The 15,878-nt window shown below is 53.0% G+C and overlaps 1 protein-coding gene across 1 annotated transcript; it reads right to left on the bottom strand.

Moving 5' to 3' along the window:
• Nucleotides 1-1,674: 1,674 nt before the first annotated feature.
• On the bottom strand, nucleotides 1,675-15,106 carry ANKK1 (ankyrin repeat and kinase domain containing 1). Its single transcript, XM_081538052.1, is given in 12 exon segments — nucleotides 1,675-2,135; nucleotides 2,138-2,479; nucleotides 2,482-2,979; nucleotides 4,248-4,281; nucleotides 4,947-5,062; nucleotides 6,510-6,665; nucleotides 7,245-7,294; nucleotides 7,541-7,692; nucleotides 9,149-9,203; nucleotides 9,205-9,432; nucleotides 14,932-14,953; nucleotides 14,956-15,106. Coding segments are annotated over 12 exon segments (2,265 nt in total).
• Nucleotides 15,107-15,878: the final 772 nt, after the last annotated feature.

Below are 15,878 nucleotides of genomic sequence, written 5' to 3'. Positions count from 1 at the left end.
CTCAAAGACAGGCCTGGGGTTGTAGCCCATTAGGGGTTGTGAAACCCACCGGGTCCATTTGTACTCCACAGAGAGAGTGTGGGTCATCTCTGAAGGTGAGAGTGGCCTCAAAATATGGCACGGTTAGTTTTAAGCGCTGGGTAATTTCATAGGCTAACGAGTGGGAGGAGTATTTCAACTATTTTGGGGAAGGAGTTGGGGGGGGATTTCCAGGAATTGGGCCACTACCCTGTCTTTGATGTTTGGCCTCAGAATGTCAGGGTATGTCAGGTGGGTATCTCACTTAGCTTGCTGATGTGTTACCATAAGCCTATATTGAGGCTCCAGGTCTAGCGGAAGTTGGCTCTTCTGCCATCTTGGACCCATTTGGTTTCAATGTTGATGGCATGTCCTCAGGTTATGTCATTCTTTTAAATGTTGTGCCCTGCCCTCTTCCCTCCTGTTTCAGTTGGGGCAGAAAGATTCAGAAAGATTTCTCTTCTCTGACAATTGCAAACATCCTTGAGTTGGAGGGTGCTTCCTCTGTGGCTCAGACAGTAAAGAGCCTGCCTGCCATGTAGGAGCCCCGGGTTCCATCCCTGGGTCAGGAAGATCCCCTGGAGAAGGAAATGGCAACCCACTCCAGTATTCTTGCCTGGGAAAATCCCATGGATGGAGGAGCCTGGCAGGCTACAGCCCATGGGGTTGCAAAGAGCCAGACATGACTGAGCGACTAACACTTTTCAAGTTGGAGGGGCTTCTCCAGCATCATGAAGAGGGAGAAAGAAGCTGGATAGGACCCCTAGGGCACTCCTACCCCAACCCACAGTCCTGCCCCACCCCCTCCCAACAGTGGGCCAGCCCTAGCAGAGCCAGAGAGGAAACGGAAGCCACTGGCTGCAGGCCTAGGCTGGGTCTCACAAGGCTAGTGTGAGCAGCCCCAGCCCTGCTCCAACCAGCAGACCAGGCCAGGCAGCTGACGGCGGCAGGACAGAGCTCCCTGAGCCACTTCCCAGGAGGAAGTCCCTGCCCAGCGAGCGCCACACTGAGCCCAGAGAACTGCATACCCCCCAGGTGACATCACCACCCCTCCACCACCCCGCACTTGCCCTCTGCCTCTTCCCTGGTGGGAACTCACACATATGCATCATACACACACCACACATGTGCACACCCACACACACACACACCCTGTACTAACACTACTGGTCCCCATATCCAACCTGGCCCCATAGCTCAGTCCACCACAGCAGACCTGGGCGCTGGGACCAGGGCCACCAGGGAGGTGGTCAGTGTAGCAACAGGGGGCTGTCTAGGGCTCTCAACTGTAAGTGGACATTTCCTCTGAACTTTTAGCGCCTGCCCTTCCACAAACACATGTATCTGTCTGTCCTGAACCTGCCCCAGTCACACAGACATGAGCTGGGAAGGAGCACTTCCCTCTTCTCCGTGCCTCCCTCCTTCTTCAGAGAGAGTTCCAGGATGCAGGGGCTCCTGTGAGCTCAGGGACAAGTGATTAAAGGTGGAAGGAATCAGTGTACATCTCCCTGCCCCTCCATCACCCAGGGGACCAGCTTCCTGTCTCCTCTCAAGATCAAAGGGGCAGGTGGCAAGCACAGGGAAGGGGCCCTGCCAGAAGCCCAGGTTCACTTCCAGCAGCCTCTACTCCTTACATGAAAGGAGACCCCAGGTGCTCTAAACTTCCATCTGGGCTCTTGGCTCAGCTCCACCCAGAATGGCCAGTAAGGGCTCCCTGCCCTCTGGGAAGGCGACGATGCCCTGCTTCTGGCTCCGGAGGGCCAGCTGCAGGGGTGTGCAGCCGACTCCTTCCTGGATGTCCAGCTGGGCACCAGCCTTGACTGGCACTTTGAGGATGGCCATGTTGCCCTTGAGGGCGGCCAGGTGGGCAGGGGTCCAGCCCACCTTGTTGCAGGCATGGACGTCTGCATGGTGCTCCAGGAGGTGGATGATGTTCAGGAAGGCCCCCCTCTGGACCACCAAGTGAAGGGGTGTCCAGCCTGACTGCTCAGTGGCATTGGAGTCATCCCCACATTTCAGCAGGGTGGACACCACCACCTCCACCTTGTGGCCAGGAGCCAGGTGCAGGGGTGTCCAGTTCATGCCTCCAGGAGCCCCCACGTCTGCCTGGCTCTCAGTAGCAGGTGGATGATCTCCAGGTGGTCCTCATAGGCTGCTAGATTCAGGGGTGTCCAGCCCTACTGGGTCAGCAGATCCAGGCTGGCCCCATATCTGAGCAGCATCTTGCAGATAAGGTACTTGCCCCTGGCAGCTGTGGTGTGCAGTGGACTGTAGCCACTCTGGTCGAGGGCATCAGGGGCCACCCCACTTTTTAACAGACGTTGGATGGCCCTCACTTTGCCTCGCTCCACTGCCAGATTCAGTGGTGTCCTCAGGTTTCTCTGCCGAGCATCCAGCTCCGCCCCCTGGGCTGTCAGCAGCTTGACCAGGCTGACGGCACCAAAGTAGGTGGCCGCATGAGAGTGGTCTTGCTCTTAGCTTCTCGCAGGTTGGGGTCAGCTTGATGGGAGACCAGAAGCTGGGCCACATTCTCAGGGTTGTTCTGTGCAGCCAGGTGGAGTGGGGTCCACCCCTCGTGCTCCTGGGCATCCACGTGGGCCCCCTGGTCCAGGAGCAGACGGGCGGAGCGGTTGGCCTCATTCTTTGCTGCAAAGTGCAAGGGGGCCCAGCCGTCCTCATCCATCAGGTTGGCGTTGGCACCGTGCTCCAGAAGCAGGGCACAGAGGTCGGCCTGCTGGTCCTGGGCAGCGATGAGGAGGGGCGTGGAGCCGCAGGCTGTCTGGCAGTCCACGTCCACCTCGTGGGCCAGCAGCAGCCTCACCTCCTCCAGGCGGCCCTGGGCTACCCGGAAGTGGAGGGGGGTGACCTTGTTCTCATAGATGCACACCTGCTCATCGCTAGGGACCAGGCTCTCACTGTCGGAGAGATGCAGGACCCGCTTCAAATAGTCTCCTGAGTCTGCTGGGAGGAAGATGAGATTGAGAAAAGGACCTCTGATTTTGTCCAGGGGTCATCTCAGCCATCCCCCTACCTTCTGGAAGTGCCATCCAGGAACAGAGTTTCCTGGATGGGGTGAGTGCGGGTCCTTTCCCTAGATCCCGGATCTCTACTCAGGCTCCACCGCCCTAGACAGCTGCGTCTGGCAGTTCTTCCTGTAAGGATGAGGCAGAAAGGGGCCAGGGGCCAGGAGCAAACCCTGCCTCCACCCCTTAGCACCGTGTGCTGCTGCCTCTTTGAGCCTAGGGGTCCTGATCCCTAAGTAGGACACAAACAATGCCCACCTCGTGCTACCATCGTGAAGACAAATCCTGTAGGTAAGAACTTCTGGAGAAGTGCCTGGCACAAAGTAAATAAATGCAAATTGAAGATCAATTTGCGGTGGAGCTCCGTGATGTGAACTCCTCCCGAGGCGCTCAGGGACCCATTTCCTCCTGCTCTACCCAGTGGTGTATTAGAATTAAAAGCAACAATTTCCAACATGGAAAACACACACACACACACACACAAATGGAAATCACTGATCAGACCAAACCCCAAGAGATTCTGAGTCAATTATTCTAGGGTGGCTCAGGCATCGGATACTCCTTCATTCCCTCAAGATATTCCATTATGCCACCAGGATTGAAAACTGATGCTCCCCTTTCCCGGGCCAGGGAGGGAGGAATCCAGCCTCAAAAGACCACAGTCCTGAAGGGCAAGCTGAGCCAGGCCCCCCAGGGGCATGGGCATTTCTGGAGCTCAGGGCCAGTTGCCCAGAAAGGGAACACAGACTCCAGGCCTGGGGATGAGGGTAGGCCAGGAAGGATGGCAGAGGATATGGTTTGAGTCCCCTTTCTCCTCCGCTGTGTGTTCTGGGGTTCCAGCTGAGACCTGTCTGGACTCACTGCTGTCTGTTCAGTTCAGTTGCTCAGTTGTGTCCGACCCTTTGCAACCCCATGGACCACAGCACACCAGGCCTCCCTGTCCATCACCAACTCCTAGAGTCCACCCAAACTCATGTCCATTGAGTCGGTCATGCCATCCAACCATCTCATCCTCTGTCGTCTCCTTCTCCTCCTGCCCTCAGTCTTTCCCAGCATCAGGGTCTTTTCCAACGAGTCAGCTCTTTGCATCAGGTGGCCAAAGTATTGGAGTTTCAGCTCAACGTCAGTCCTTCCAATGAACACCCAGGACTGATCTCCTTTAGGATGGACTGGTTGGATCTCCTTGCAGTCCAAGGGACTCTCAAGAGTCTGTTAGCTCCTGGCAGATCTCCTCACTGACCTGGGGAACCGGAAGACAGGGGGCGGGTCAGATGAGCACAGGGCGGTTCTGGTCTATGTTGGCCTCGCCTCCTCCCTTCGCCTCTCAGGACTCTCCTCCCACCCTGTGCCAGGAGACCCCTCCTCGCTCATGCCTGCCACCAGCTGCGTCTAGGGGAAGGCCCTGAGCTGGGAATGCCCTGCCTAAGAAAGGGCATTTCTTTCTTGGGAAGAAACCGACGCATGCCCAGAGCCTCGGCTGCCCCCTGGGCCACAGGGAAGGCAGAGTGGTGGCCCTGTGGGTTCAGCCCGGAGCCCCACACTAGCTCACAGCTGGTTCCCAGGTGAGGAGGGTAAGGACAGCGGAGCAGGGATGATGCTGACGGGCAGGGCGGAAAGCCGGGGCGAGCCGCGGGCGCCCTCTGCAGGACGGGCCCTGTTTAACCCCACACACGTCAGGGAGGGCATGTCCTTCTCAGGGGTTCTGGACCGCGGCTACTACCAACCCTCAGAGCACCCTCGAGCAAATTAGCAAAAGGTACCCCTGAGTGCCTGCGCGGCTTGGCCAGCAGAGCATGCGCTGACCCTGGTCCCCACCTGCCCCTCAGCCAGGCGGCCTCCTGAGGGGCGCACACCTGCGCGCATCCTCAGTGCCCGCCAGAGACGAGTCCCCGCGCGCACGTACGCACCTCCCGGGGGCCGGCGCGTTGCGCAGGACACCTTCCTGGCCAAGGCCTCGCTCTCACGGTGGGCCACCGGACTCTGAAGCAGCGAAAGCAGCGTGTCTGTCTCCGCTCTGATGTCTGCTCCAAGAAACAGTAGAAGTGTAGTGTTAGACGCTCAGTCGTGTCCCAATCTTTGCAACCCCGTGGACTGCAGCCCGCCAGGCTCCTCTGTGCATGGGATTCTCCAGGCAAGAATACTGGAGTGGGTTGCCATTTCCTTCTCCAGAGGATCTTCCCAACCCAGGGATCGAACCCTGGTCTTCTGCATTGCAGGCAGATTCTTTACCTTCTGAGCTACAGGGAAGTCCCCAAGAAACAGAGAGACAGCAAAAGAAGCCACAGGCTGGCCTGCAGTTCCTCCCCATTTTAAATGTTTTTCCCTCTACCATGTCCCCTGTGCCCCCTCCCAAAACCCAGCCCTGGGCTTAGGGGCACCCACATATGAGCATCAGGAAGCAGGCAAGTTGGGACCCTGCCTTGGAGGGGTGTGTGTGTGTGTGTGTGTGTGTGTGTGTGTTTGTGTGCGCGTGCTCACGAACATTGCTTCAGTCATGGCTGACTCTTTGAGACTCTATGGACTGTAGCCCACCAGGATCCTCTGTCCATGGGATTCTCCAGGCAAGAATATTGGAGTGGGTTGCCATGTCCTCCTCCAGGAGATCTTCCTGGCCCAGGGATCAAGCCCACGTCTGGTATGTCTCCTGCATTGACAGGCAAGTTCTTTACCACTAATGCCACCTGGGAAACCCTTTGAGGGTAGACCTTTTTCATAAAACACGAGGGCAAGACTAGGTAATCTCTAAGATGCTCACACTTACACGCAAGTGTGTATTTACATTATCCCTAGAGGAGTGGGGAGAAAGCAATAGCACCCCACTCCAGTACTCTTGCCTGGAAAATCCCATGAACGGAGGAGCCTGGTGGGCTGCAGTCCATGGGGTCACTGAGTCGGACACGACTGAGCGACTCCACTTTCACTTTTCACTTTCATGCCCTGGAGAAGGCAATGGCAACCCACTCCAGTATTCTTGCCTGGAGAATCCCAGGGACGGGGGAGCCTGGTGGGCTGCCGTCTATGGGGTCGCAGAGAGTCGGACACGACTGACGCGACTTAGCAGCAGCAGCAGCAGCAGAGGAGTGGATGATTGCAACGTCCATCCATGCCTGTGAGCTTATGGTCTGGGAACATTTTATAAATGAGGACAGTGTAGCCTGAGAGGACCCAGGCCAACTGGAGACTCAGAAGCAGCAGAGCCAGGCCCAGTTAGCTTCTGGCAATGACGGTTTTCTATTTTACCTCCCACAGGGTACATATTAAGCCAAAGAGACCAGACCACAGTCCTGAGCTGGCCCTGGCCCCTCTGCCATCCCCTCATCCCCCACCACACTATGGCACAGACTCTGCCCTAGTGCCATGCAGGGCTCTCCCTGCGAGTCTTGGGAGTGGCCTGGGGCTTCAGTCATCTCTCCTGGCCCGTGGGCACCCCAGCTCTCCCATCCTCGTGTAGGTCAGTCTGGTGAGAACCTGGAAAGCAGGGCCTCTTCTTGGGCTCCTGGTCCCAGCAGCGCCTCATCAGGGCCACCATCTGCTGGGCCTCAGCCGGCCACTCATCTCAGACAGGCTGCAGGGAGGGCCACACGCCTGTGGCCACTCGGACGATGATGGTCATCATGTTGAAGCCTGTGAGAGGAGGCCCAGACTGCGCAGGTGAGGGAAGGCAGGGGCATAGGGTCTGGGCGGGAGGTCGGGGCTCTGCCCATGCACACAGCAGGGGCTCCATAAATGCACAGTGAGCTAATACTGAGACTGCAGGCTGACTTGAGGCTTAGATTTGAGCAGCTGGGTCTCTGGACCAGCTCCGGATCTTCCCAGGCCAAGACCGGCCATGGCCCCTCACTGTGGGCCTTTGCGGTCCAAAGGCAGCCAGACTGACTGGCAGGCCTAGTTATAGGCTTTGATTTTGAACTTTGCTGGATTATCCAAGTTCCCTGACAGTCTGTTTACCTGACACCGTGGCAGGGCTGGGGGTGGGAGAGACAGGAAAGAATATTTTGAAGCAAAGGAATCAGGCAGAAAGCATGGTCTGCGCTAAAGTTTGCCCTTTCTTTCACTGTCGTGTGAGCTCTAGAAAGCAGGGGGAGGAAGGTAGGAGGGTGAGGTCCCCAACATAAACCTGCCACCTGCCCTTTCCCCACCAAGCCCCAGCCTCCCACAGTCCCTTCCAGGTCCCCATCTGATGGCACCACTGTTACCTGCTACCTGAATACGGCTTCTTCTGAGTGAGGATCTCCCAGATCACGATCCTGAAGCTGCAGACAGGGCAAGTACGCCCTGAGTGACTTCCTCGGATATCCAGCCAGAGGGGCCCCATGGACCACAAAATCCCAGGCAAAGCCTCTCTGGCCGGAGTCCCGCCGCACCCTTCCTCCTCCCACATGGGCAGGGCAGCGCCAGATGTCACCCCTGTCCTGCCCTCTGCGCCTTGGGGTCCAGGCAGGGCAGTGACAACAAGCTGCTTGCTGGGTATGTGGCCTGGAGCCCCGCCTGCAGCTCACCTGTACACGTCGTATTTGGGCCCTGGACCCTTGTTACTCTCCAGGAACATCTCAGGGGGGATGTAGCTGAGGGTGCCCTGCAGAGCTGACCTCTTGATGCACTACATCTGGGTCGACTGTTCCATCCTCTTGGACAGGCCAAAGTCTGAAACCTGGAAGGAAGCCCAGGGTGGGGATGGGGGCAATACAGTCTTGCCTCCAGAAACCTGCCTGGGTCCCTCATCCCTCCCGCCTTCCTCATTTCCAGTGTTGTGTAGCCACTGAGGGCACAGACTCTCTCCCATAGCTACCATGGGCGACAGGATGACCTCGGACACGTTACTCACCTTCTCAGAGCCTTCATTTCCTCATCTATAAAATGGGAGTAATACTAGAACTTAACTCGTGGTGCTATTATGAGCACTGAATGAGGAAATATACAAAAAGCACTTAGAACAGTGCCTGGTGCACAGTAAGTACTTGGTAGGTGTGGCCAGTACCCGAAGGACCCGTGGATAAAGTTGCTGCCTTTGGTGAGCTTCTGTTCATCCCACTTCCACGGGCCCCGAAGCATTGACACCATGTATATTTATCCCACACTCTGCTTCCATCCGTTGATTCATTCCTATACCAATTGCCAATTTACTGAACTCCAACTAGGCTGGGTATTGAGAATCAGGCAGCAGATAAGAAAGATGAAACAGGGACTTCCCTGGTGGTCCAGTGGGTGAGAATCCACCTTCCAATGCACTAGACATGAACTTAATCTCTGGTTGGGGAACCAAGATCCCACATGCCGTGGGGAAAGTAAGCCCACGAGCTGCAACTACTGAGCCTGTGTGCTCTAGAGCCCGTGGTCCGCAATGAGAAGCCACATGCCACAACTAAAGAAAGTCCCCCTCGGGCCACAACAAAGAGCCTGCAAACCACAATGAAGACACAATGTGGCCAAAAAAACCCAATTTCTTCTATGAAAGATGAACCCCTTCACCCATTACTCTCCTAAGTGGTTATTCAAATAGGGAGTAGAGTTACTAATGAAACAGTTTCGTCAATGACTATATACTTATAATTGGGGTTAGCAATGTGAAGAGACAGATACAGTGAGGATATGTAACAGAGGCATGTGGGGGTGGATCAAGGAAAACTTCCCTGAGGAGGTGTTATTTAAGCTGAGAGCTGAAAGATGAGTAGACCTTTGCTAGACAAGGAGGGACTGGGGGAACACTGTTCTTGACAGTGGAAACAGAATGTGCAAAGGTTCCAGGGCAGAAATGAAAGTGTAACGTGTCCTAGGAACTGGAAAAAAAAAAAAAAAAGGTCATCATGACCCTTTTGAAAACATCTCACTTACTCACATCCTTACTTGAATCGAAGAATGGGATAGAGATTATTCTGTCCACATTAGAAATGGAAGACTGAGGTCCAAAGATGGTTATTGCAGGCATCCTGACACCCAGTTTCAGGCATCAAATTTCACTATGCATCCGTTTTAGGTGTGATCCCTGCTTTTAGTATTTGTTCATGAAGGGAGCTGCTTAGAACTCTTTGACAGGCCAGCCAGTCAGTAGATAATCCAGCTCATGTGGAGAAGACTCTGGAGTGACAGGGGACAGACAGAGTCCTCACCTTAACATGAATGCGACTGTCCAGGAGGATGTTGCCTGGCTTGAGGTCCAGGTGTCTTAATGCTGTGGAGGAAGTTCATGGCCAGGCTAGTCTCATGGATGGTGTGGACCTTGAGCTGCTAGCTGAGGCTGTGAGTGGGAAGCATCTTCTCCATGGAGCTGCTGGCCATGAACTCCATCACAACACCCAGGGGCTGCCTGCAAACCCCATAGATGGACACAATGTGCTGAAACTTGATCTTCTCTATTTTGGCTGCTTCTTCAATGAGGCAGTTCACATCGGAGCTATGGAGAAGGGGGAGTGAGAGATGGAAGTTGGTGACCCTTGAATTACAAGAGGAACTAGCAGGACACACAAACTAGACTTGATGCCATGCTGCACAGACCCAGAGACCCCTTGGGAGCTTGTGAGGTGGTGGAGGAGGAAAGAGAGATACGAAAGGATGCCCAGCTGGATGCACAGATTAGAGTCCAGCAACAAAACAGGAAGTGAAGGAGTCTGCGAATTTAGGAGTCAGCCCATTCTACAAAAGCAGCCACAAAAAGCCTGCTGTTTATTCTAGCTACCTATATACGTCTATCTTCCACAGGAGACCATCAGCCCATGGAGGACCAAACTTATGCCTACTGCTTCTGTTTTAAAATATTTATCGAGGTACCAGCTCACACCAATCAGAATGGCCATCATTAAAATGTCTACAAATAGCAAATGCTGGAGAGGATGTGGAAAAAAAGAGAACCCTCCTACATTGCTGATGGGAATGTAAGTTGGTGCAGCCACTGTGGAAAGCAGTATGGAGGTTCCTCAAAAAGCTAAAAACTACCAAACAATCCGGCAATCCCACTTCTGGGCATCTATTCAGACAAAACTATAACTCAGATACATGCACCTCTATGTTCATATCAGCACTATCCACAATAGGCAAGATACGGAAACAACCTAAATACCCATCAACAGATGAGTGGATAAAGAAGAGCTGTGGTACATACATGCAGTGGAATATTACTCAGCCATAAAAATGAGATAATGCCATTTGCAGCAACATGGATGCAACTAGAGATTATCATACTAACCAAAGTCAGAAAGAGAAAGACAAACACATATAATGTCACTTATATGTGGAACCTAAAATATGACGTAAATGAACTTATCTATGAAACAGAAACAGAATCATGGACATGGAGAAGAGAGCAGTGGTTTCCGAGGGGAAGGGGGTTCATAGAGGGATGGAGTGGAAGGCGGGGTTAGCAGATGTAAGCTTTTACATGTAGAATGGATAGGCGATAAGGTCCTATTGTATAGCACAGAGAACTATATTCAATATCCTATGATAAACCGTAATGGCAAAGAATATTTAGAAAAGGCATGTATATATATGTAACTGAGTCACTTTGCTATATAGCAGAAATTAACACAACATTGTAAATTTACTATACTTCAATAAAAATATGGAATATCATTTATTACCTTTTTGATCATGAAAGTAAATATACATATATATGTATATATACATACACACACATACCTTGTAGAACATCAAGGGACTAGAAAAGAAAATTAGGGAATTCCCTGGTGGTCTAGCGGTTAGCACTCAGCGCTTTCACCGTGGGACCGCGGTTCAATCCCTGATCGGGGGACTAAGATCCCACAAGCCGCATGGCATGCCCTCTTCCCCCCATCAGTTAAATCATCAGTAACCCAGCCTTCTAGAGTTGGCCTCTATTAATAACTTACTATATTCTTTTACAATACATTTCAAGGAGCCGCTCTCCTCTTCTCCCCCCCGTCCCTCCTTCCTCCTCCACTCTCCCTTCCCATCACATAGTGTGGGCTGTTTTTAACCTGCTTTTCCCTGTCAGAGTAGCGAGAGCGTGTTCTGAATCATTATTCTCCCGAAGCGAGCTCTGTAATGGCTGTATGGGATTCCATTTTGGAGATGAACTATAATTATTCATCTTTGTACTCATCACAGCACACGGCCATGCATAGCACAAGGCATCTTTGCTGAATTGAAGTCAAGACTGAAGGGAAAGCTGTACAGAATAAGCATTTGCAAAACCTTTTGCTCTTTTCACTGTCCATGCCCACAGAACAGCAAATATGCAAATTGTATAGATTGTTTGGGGATGGTGGGATGAAGATTAAGGAGAAATGACATTTTTTTTGAAAAGCAAAGTATTTGCAAAGCTGCTCTGGCATTGCAGTCAGAGGCTGCTGGAAATGTGTTCATAGGGCCTCCCTGGGAAGCCAGCCAGAGACGCCTCACCTCCAGGAAAAGGTACCTGCTCCCCGCCCCCCCACCCCGCCAGCCCCTGCAACTGGACATGTTGGCTGGTCCAGATTTAGGTCTTCTTGTCTTCTCTACTATTCAAGAGAGCTCCCCGCCCCTCCCCCAACCTCTGCAATGTATTTTTTTTATCTGTTGTCTCTTGTCCTTTTGAGGTCATAAGAATTGAGAACACATCCATCACGAAGTGGAAAAAACACGGGATCTGGGCCACATGGCCTTGCTTTCCGATCCCAATTTCATCTCTGTATGACCCTGAACAAGCAAACTCTCCGGGCCTCAGTCTGTTAACTGTTAAATGGAAACAACAGGGACGGGCACAACTCCCCTTGACACCTAGACTGCTTGAAAGTGTTTGCCACACCTATTCTCTCTCTCTCTTCCTCACCTCCCCCACCCTCCAGTCCTAATATCTCACTGATCAGTTATTACTATAGCCTGCAGGCAATTTTCTGTTCTTGGCGTGGGATTGGTCCCTCCTTTGCAGGCTCCTGTTCTGTTACTTGATCATTAGACCCAGTCCCAGTGTCTACAGGCAACCTCAGCATCTCCAACTGGGTATTCACACTTAAAGTGTCTAAAACTAAACTCCCGAGTCTCTCTTCAAACCCGCTGCCCCCTCAGCCTTCCCCATCTCAGTGAATGGGCTCCATCCCTCTAGTCTTCAAAGATCTTGATTATCCTGGACTCCTCTCTTCCTCTCCTTCCCACAACCTGCTCCTCGGCACATCTCATCAGTGCTACTTTCAAAATACAGCAAGAATCTGGGGGAAGGGGGGAGGAATTAATTGGGAGTTTAGGATTGACATATACACAGTGCATGTTTGCATGCTAACTTGCTTCATTCATGTCCAACTCTTTGCAACCCCATGGACTGTAGCCCGCTAGGCTCCTCTGTCCATGGGATTCTCCAGGCAAGAACACTGGAGTGGGTTGCTGTGCCCTCCTCCAGGGGATCTTCCCGACCCAGGGATCAAACCTGTGTCTCTTACATCTCCTGCATTGGCAGGCAAGTTCTTTACCACTAGCGCCATCTGGGAAGCCCCATATACACACTACTACATTTAAAATAGTGGGCTTCCCAGGTGGCGCTAGTGGTAAAGAACCCTCCTGCCAATACAGGAGACCTAAAAGATGCAGGTTTGATCCCTGGGTTGGAAAGATCCCCTCGGAGGAGTGCGTGGCTACTCACACCAGTATTCTTGCCTGGAGAATCTCGCATGGACAGAGGAGCCTGTGGGCTACGGTCCATAAGTTCGCATACAATCAGACATGACTGAAGTGACTTAGCATACACAACGCACACACATTTAAAATAGATAACCAAAACACCCAAGCATAAAACAGAGGCAATACTGTAACCAATTCTATAAAGGTTTTTAAAATGGTCCACATCTGAAAAAATTTTTAAAAAAGGATAAAAAGATTTTTTAAAAAATCTTAAAAAAAAAAAGATAACCAAAGAAGACCTATTGTATAGCTGAGGGAACTCTGCTCAATATTCATATATGTAATAATCTAAATGGAAAAAGAATTTGAAAAAGAAGATATATGAACATGTATAAGTGAATTACTTTGCCATACACATGAAACTAACACAACACTGTTAATCAACTATGTGTGTGCTGTGTGTTTAGTCGCTCAGTTGTGTCTGACTCTTTGTGACCCCGTAGACTGTAGCCCACCAGGCTCCTCTGTCCATGGGAGTCTCCAGGCAAGAGTACTAGAGTGGGTTCCCATGCCCTTTTCCAGCAATAAAACCCTACCTTGCTTTAATTTTTCATGAGTTCAGTATAAGCTGGACTGCTCAAACGGATTTGGTAGTTTGTTTTTTAAAGGTATCTGGGTACAAACCCTAGGATATCGACCCACGCAAAGAGCAGGAGAGTTCCTGTGACATTCTGCTTATCAATTTGTTATAAGCATTATAACAAATGTATAAGCAAAAACAAAATTATAAGCATTGTTAGATTTTCATGTAAGTCTCCTGCAGCTCCTGCTTTGGCAGGTGGATTCTTTACCACTGAGTCACCATGGAAGCATATGTGTTGCATTCATCATTATATTCATTATATCTTAGGGTCTAGCACAGCACCTGGCACATAATAGGTGAGCAATAAACATTCATCAAGAGGACAAATGAATGAAAAGATGGAAGGAGGATCCAGGGAAGTCATACTCATAAAACTCCTAGGAGAGCACTCCACAGGTGGCAGGCGCTAATTACTGTAAATAAATCTCTTAGTCCTTTGGGATTGGGAAGGGAATTGAGATGGGGGTTACTGTCAACGTCTCATGAGTAGTCTTATCAATGCCATCTGTTTCCTTTTGCTCTTTGCTTCAAAGGCTGTAAATGATCTGGACAGATTCTAGAATGATCTGACTACTCCCAAGCCAGGATGTTGAGGAAGGAAGATGGGAGAGTCTGGGACTGTCTCACTTTGCCCTTATTTGTTAAGCAGGAAGGGGCTGGGAACTAGGAAGGGACTTGGCTGTGTGGGATGGGAGGCTGTGTCTTGGGAGCTTGCATAGTGACCATAGAGAATGTCCAGAAAAGATGCCACACTGTCCCCCACAACCCCAAGGACCTCCAGTTGATATCCCAGGAGCCTTGGGAGGAGGACATAGTGATCATCTCAGACTTCACATCCCAAAGTGTCTCCTCCATGGCTGCACCAGGGGCCAGGGCACAGCCAAGTCCTGGCAAATCTGGTAGGAATGGGACTGGAGCTGCATCTCTGTGGGAAGGCAGAGATGGGTGGAAGCACTGCAGGAGAGGTAGCACCAGGGAAAAGGAGGCCTGCCAGGGATGTATCATGAGACTTGGGAGGAGCCAGAGACAAAAAATGACAGAGAATGTAGCATGCCTGCCAGGCTTGAGCAGCTGGCAGTGCCGGTGTGAGGGCTGGCAGATGAGTGGGCTGGGCAGGTTCTCAGGCCAGTAGGCTGGCAGCCTCCACCTTCCAAGCCTCCTCCAGTCTGCACTGGCTGGTCTGGGGCCACACCAGAGGGGATAAGGCACTTGCCCCCAGGTCACTGAGCATCACTGAGCCAAGTGCCACAGCTCCTCAGCAAGCCCAGCCCTGCCTGCCCACCCTGTGGGTTTAGGGGTGGGTAGGAGGGTGGCAGAGGGCCATCCAGCTCACCAGGCTGACACCCCAAAGTAAGGTGAGGCTGGAAAACAGGAGGCCCGACCCAATAGGGAGGTCGGATTGAACAAAGGCATCTTGCCGGTAGTTCCTGTTCACTTTTGACCTCCGCGGATTTCAACTAACAGGTCTGGGTCCACAGACAGAGCTGAGCGTATTTCAGAGACGGAAACAGACTTCGCCTGGGGGAGCTCAGGCCACTGGATAGAGTTTCCAGAGGTGGAGAGGACCATGCTCAGTGTCAGGCCGGCCGCCCCGTCCTCGCGCCCCGGGCCTCAGTTTCCCCTCCCCTAAAGGAACTGAAAGAGCTCGGCGAAAGGAGCGGGGCGGGGCAGGCAGGCGGAGGCCTGGGGGCCTCAGGAGGGAGGCCGGGGAGCTCTCGATGGCGCACTCGGTCCGCCAGCCCTGGTGCGGCGCCTGGGACACCCGGCGAAGCCGCCGCTCGCCCCTCGGTGCTGGTCGGCCTCGAAGTCGGGTGAAGGCGGGGAGGCCGCCTGGCCGCCGCTCCACGCGCGCAGCCATGGCGTCGGCGCGGCCCGGGCTCTTCGCGCCCCGCGCGCTCCGGGCCGGGCTGCAGTGGCTGCTCCCTGCGCCGCGGGTCCCGGAGGGGGCCGCTGGGCGGGCGGCGGCCCTCCCTCCTTCCCCTTGTGGAGTGAGGAGGCTCCGGCCCTGCCCTGTGAGGGCTGAGGAAACCCAGCCGAGCCCTGAGGAAACCCAGCCGAGCCCTGAGGACCCCGGCAGCGATGGCGGCCCAGTCAGGGAAGGGGGCGTCGTCCCCGCGCAGCACCTTGAGAGACCCTGGCCTCCCCGGCATCCCGCCCTCAAACACGTCCTCAGCCTCGGCCTGTGGTTTTTTTTTTTCTCCCTCAGCTCGAGCCTGGGCAGGTGCTGGAAGAGGAAGGCATCCTGAAGTTGGAAGCGCGAGTATGGGCTGGACCAGTCGGTCCTCTTTGATGTGGACCTAACTCTATGCGGAAGTTGATTCATTTATTTACGCAACTCATATATGTCCAGAAAGAAAGAAAGAAAGTGAAGTCGCTCAGTCATGTCCGACTCTTTGCGACCCCATGGACTGTAGCCAATACGAGGCTCCTCCTTCCATGGGATTTTCCAGGCAAGAGTACTGGAGTGGGTAGCCATTTCCTTCTCCAGGGGATCTTCCCAACCCAGGGATCGAACCGGGTCTCCTGCGTTGCCGGCAGACGCTTTATATGTTCTAAGGGTTTATAAAAAGTTCAGGGCTGTGCTGGGGGTCTCCATTGTAGAGTGTGGGGACATGGAACCCACCCCTCCA

Source organism: Giraffa tippelskirchi, chromosome 11 (genome assembly GCF_054371585.1).
Source record: "Giraffa tippelskirchi isolate mGirTip1 chromosome 11, T2T-mGirTip1v1.2.pri, whole genome shotgun sequence".
NCBI lineage: Eukaryota > Metazoa > Chordata > Mammalia > Artiodactyla > Giraffidae > Giraffa > Giraffa tippelskirchi.
Note: the sequence above shows the minus strand (reverse complement) of the source record. Positions and strands in the feature narration are given on the sequence as shown.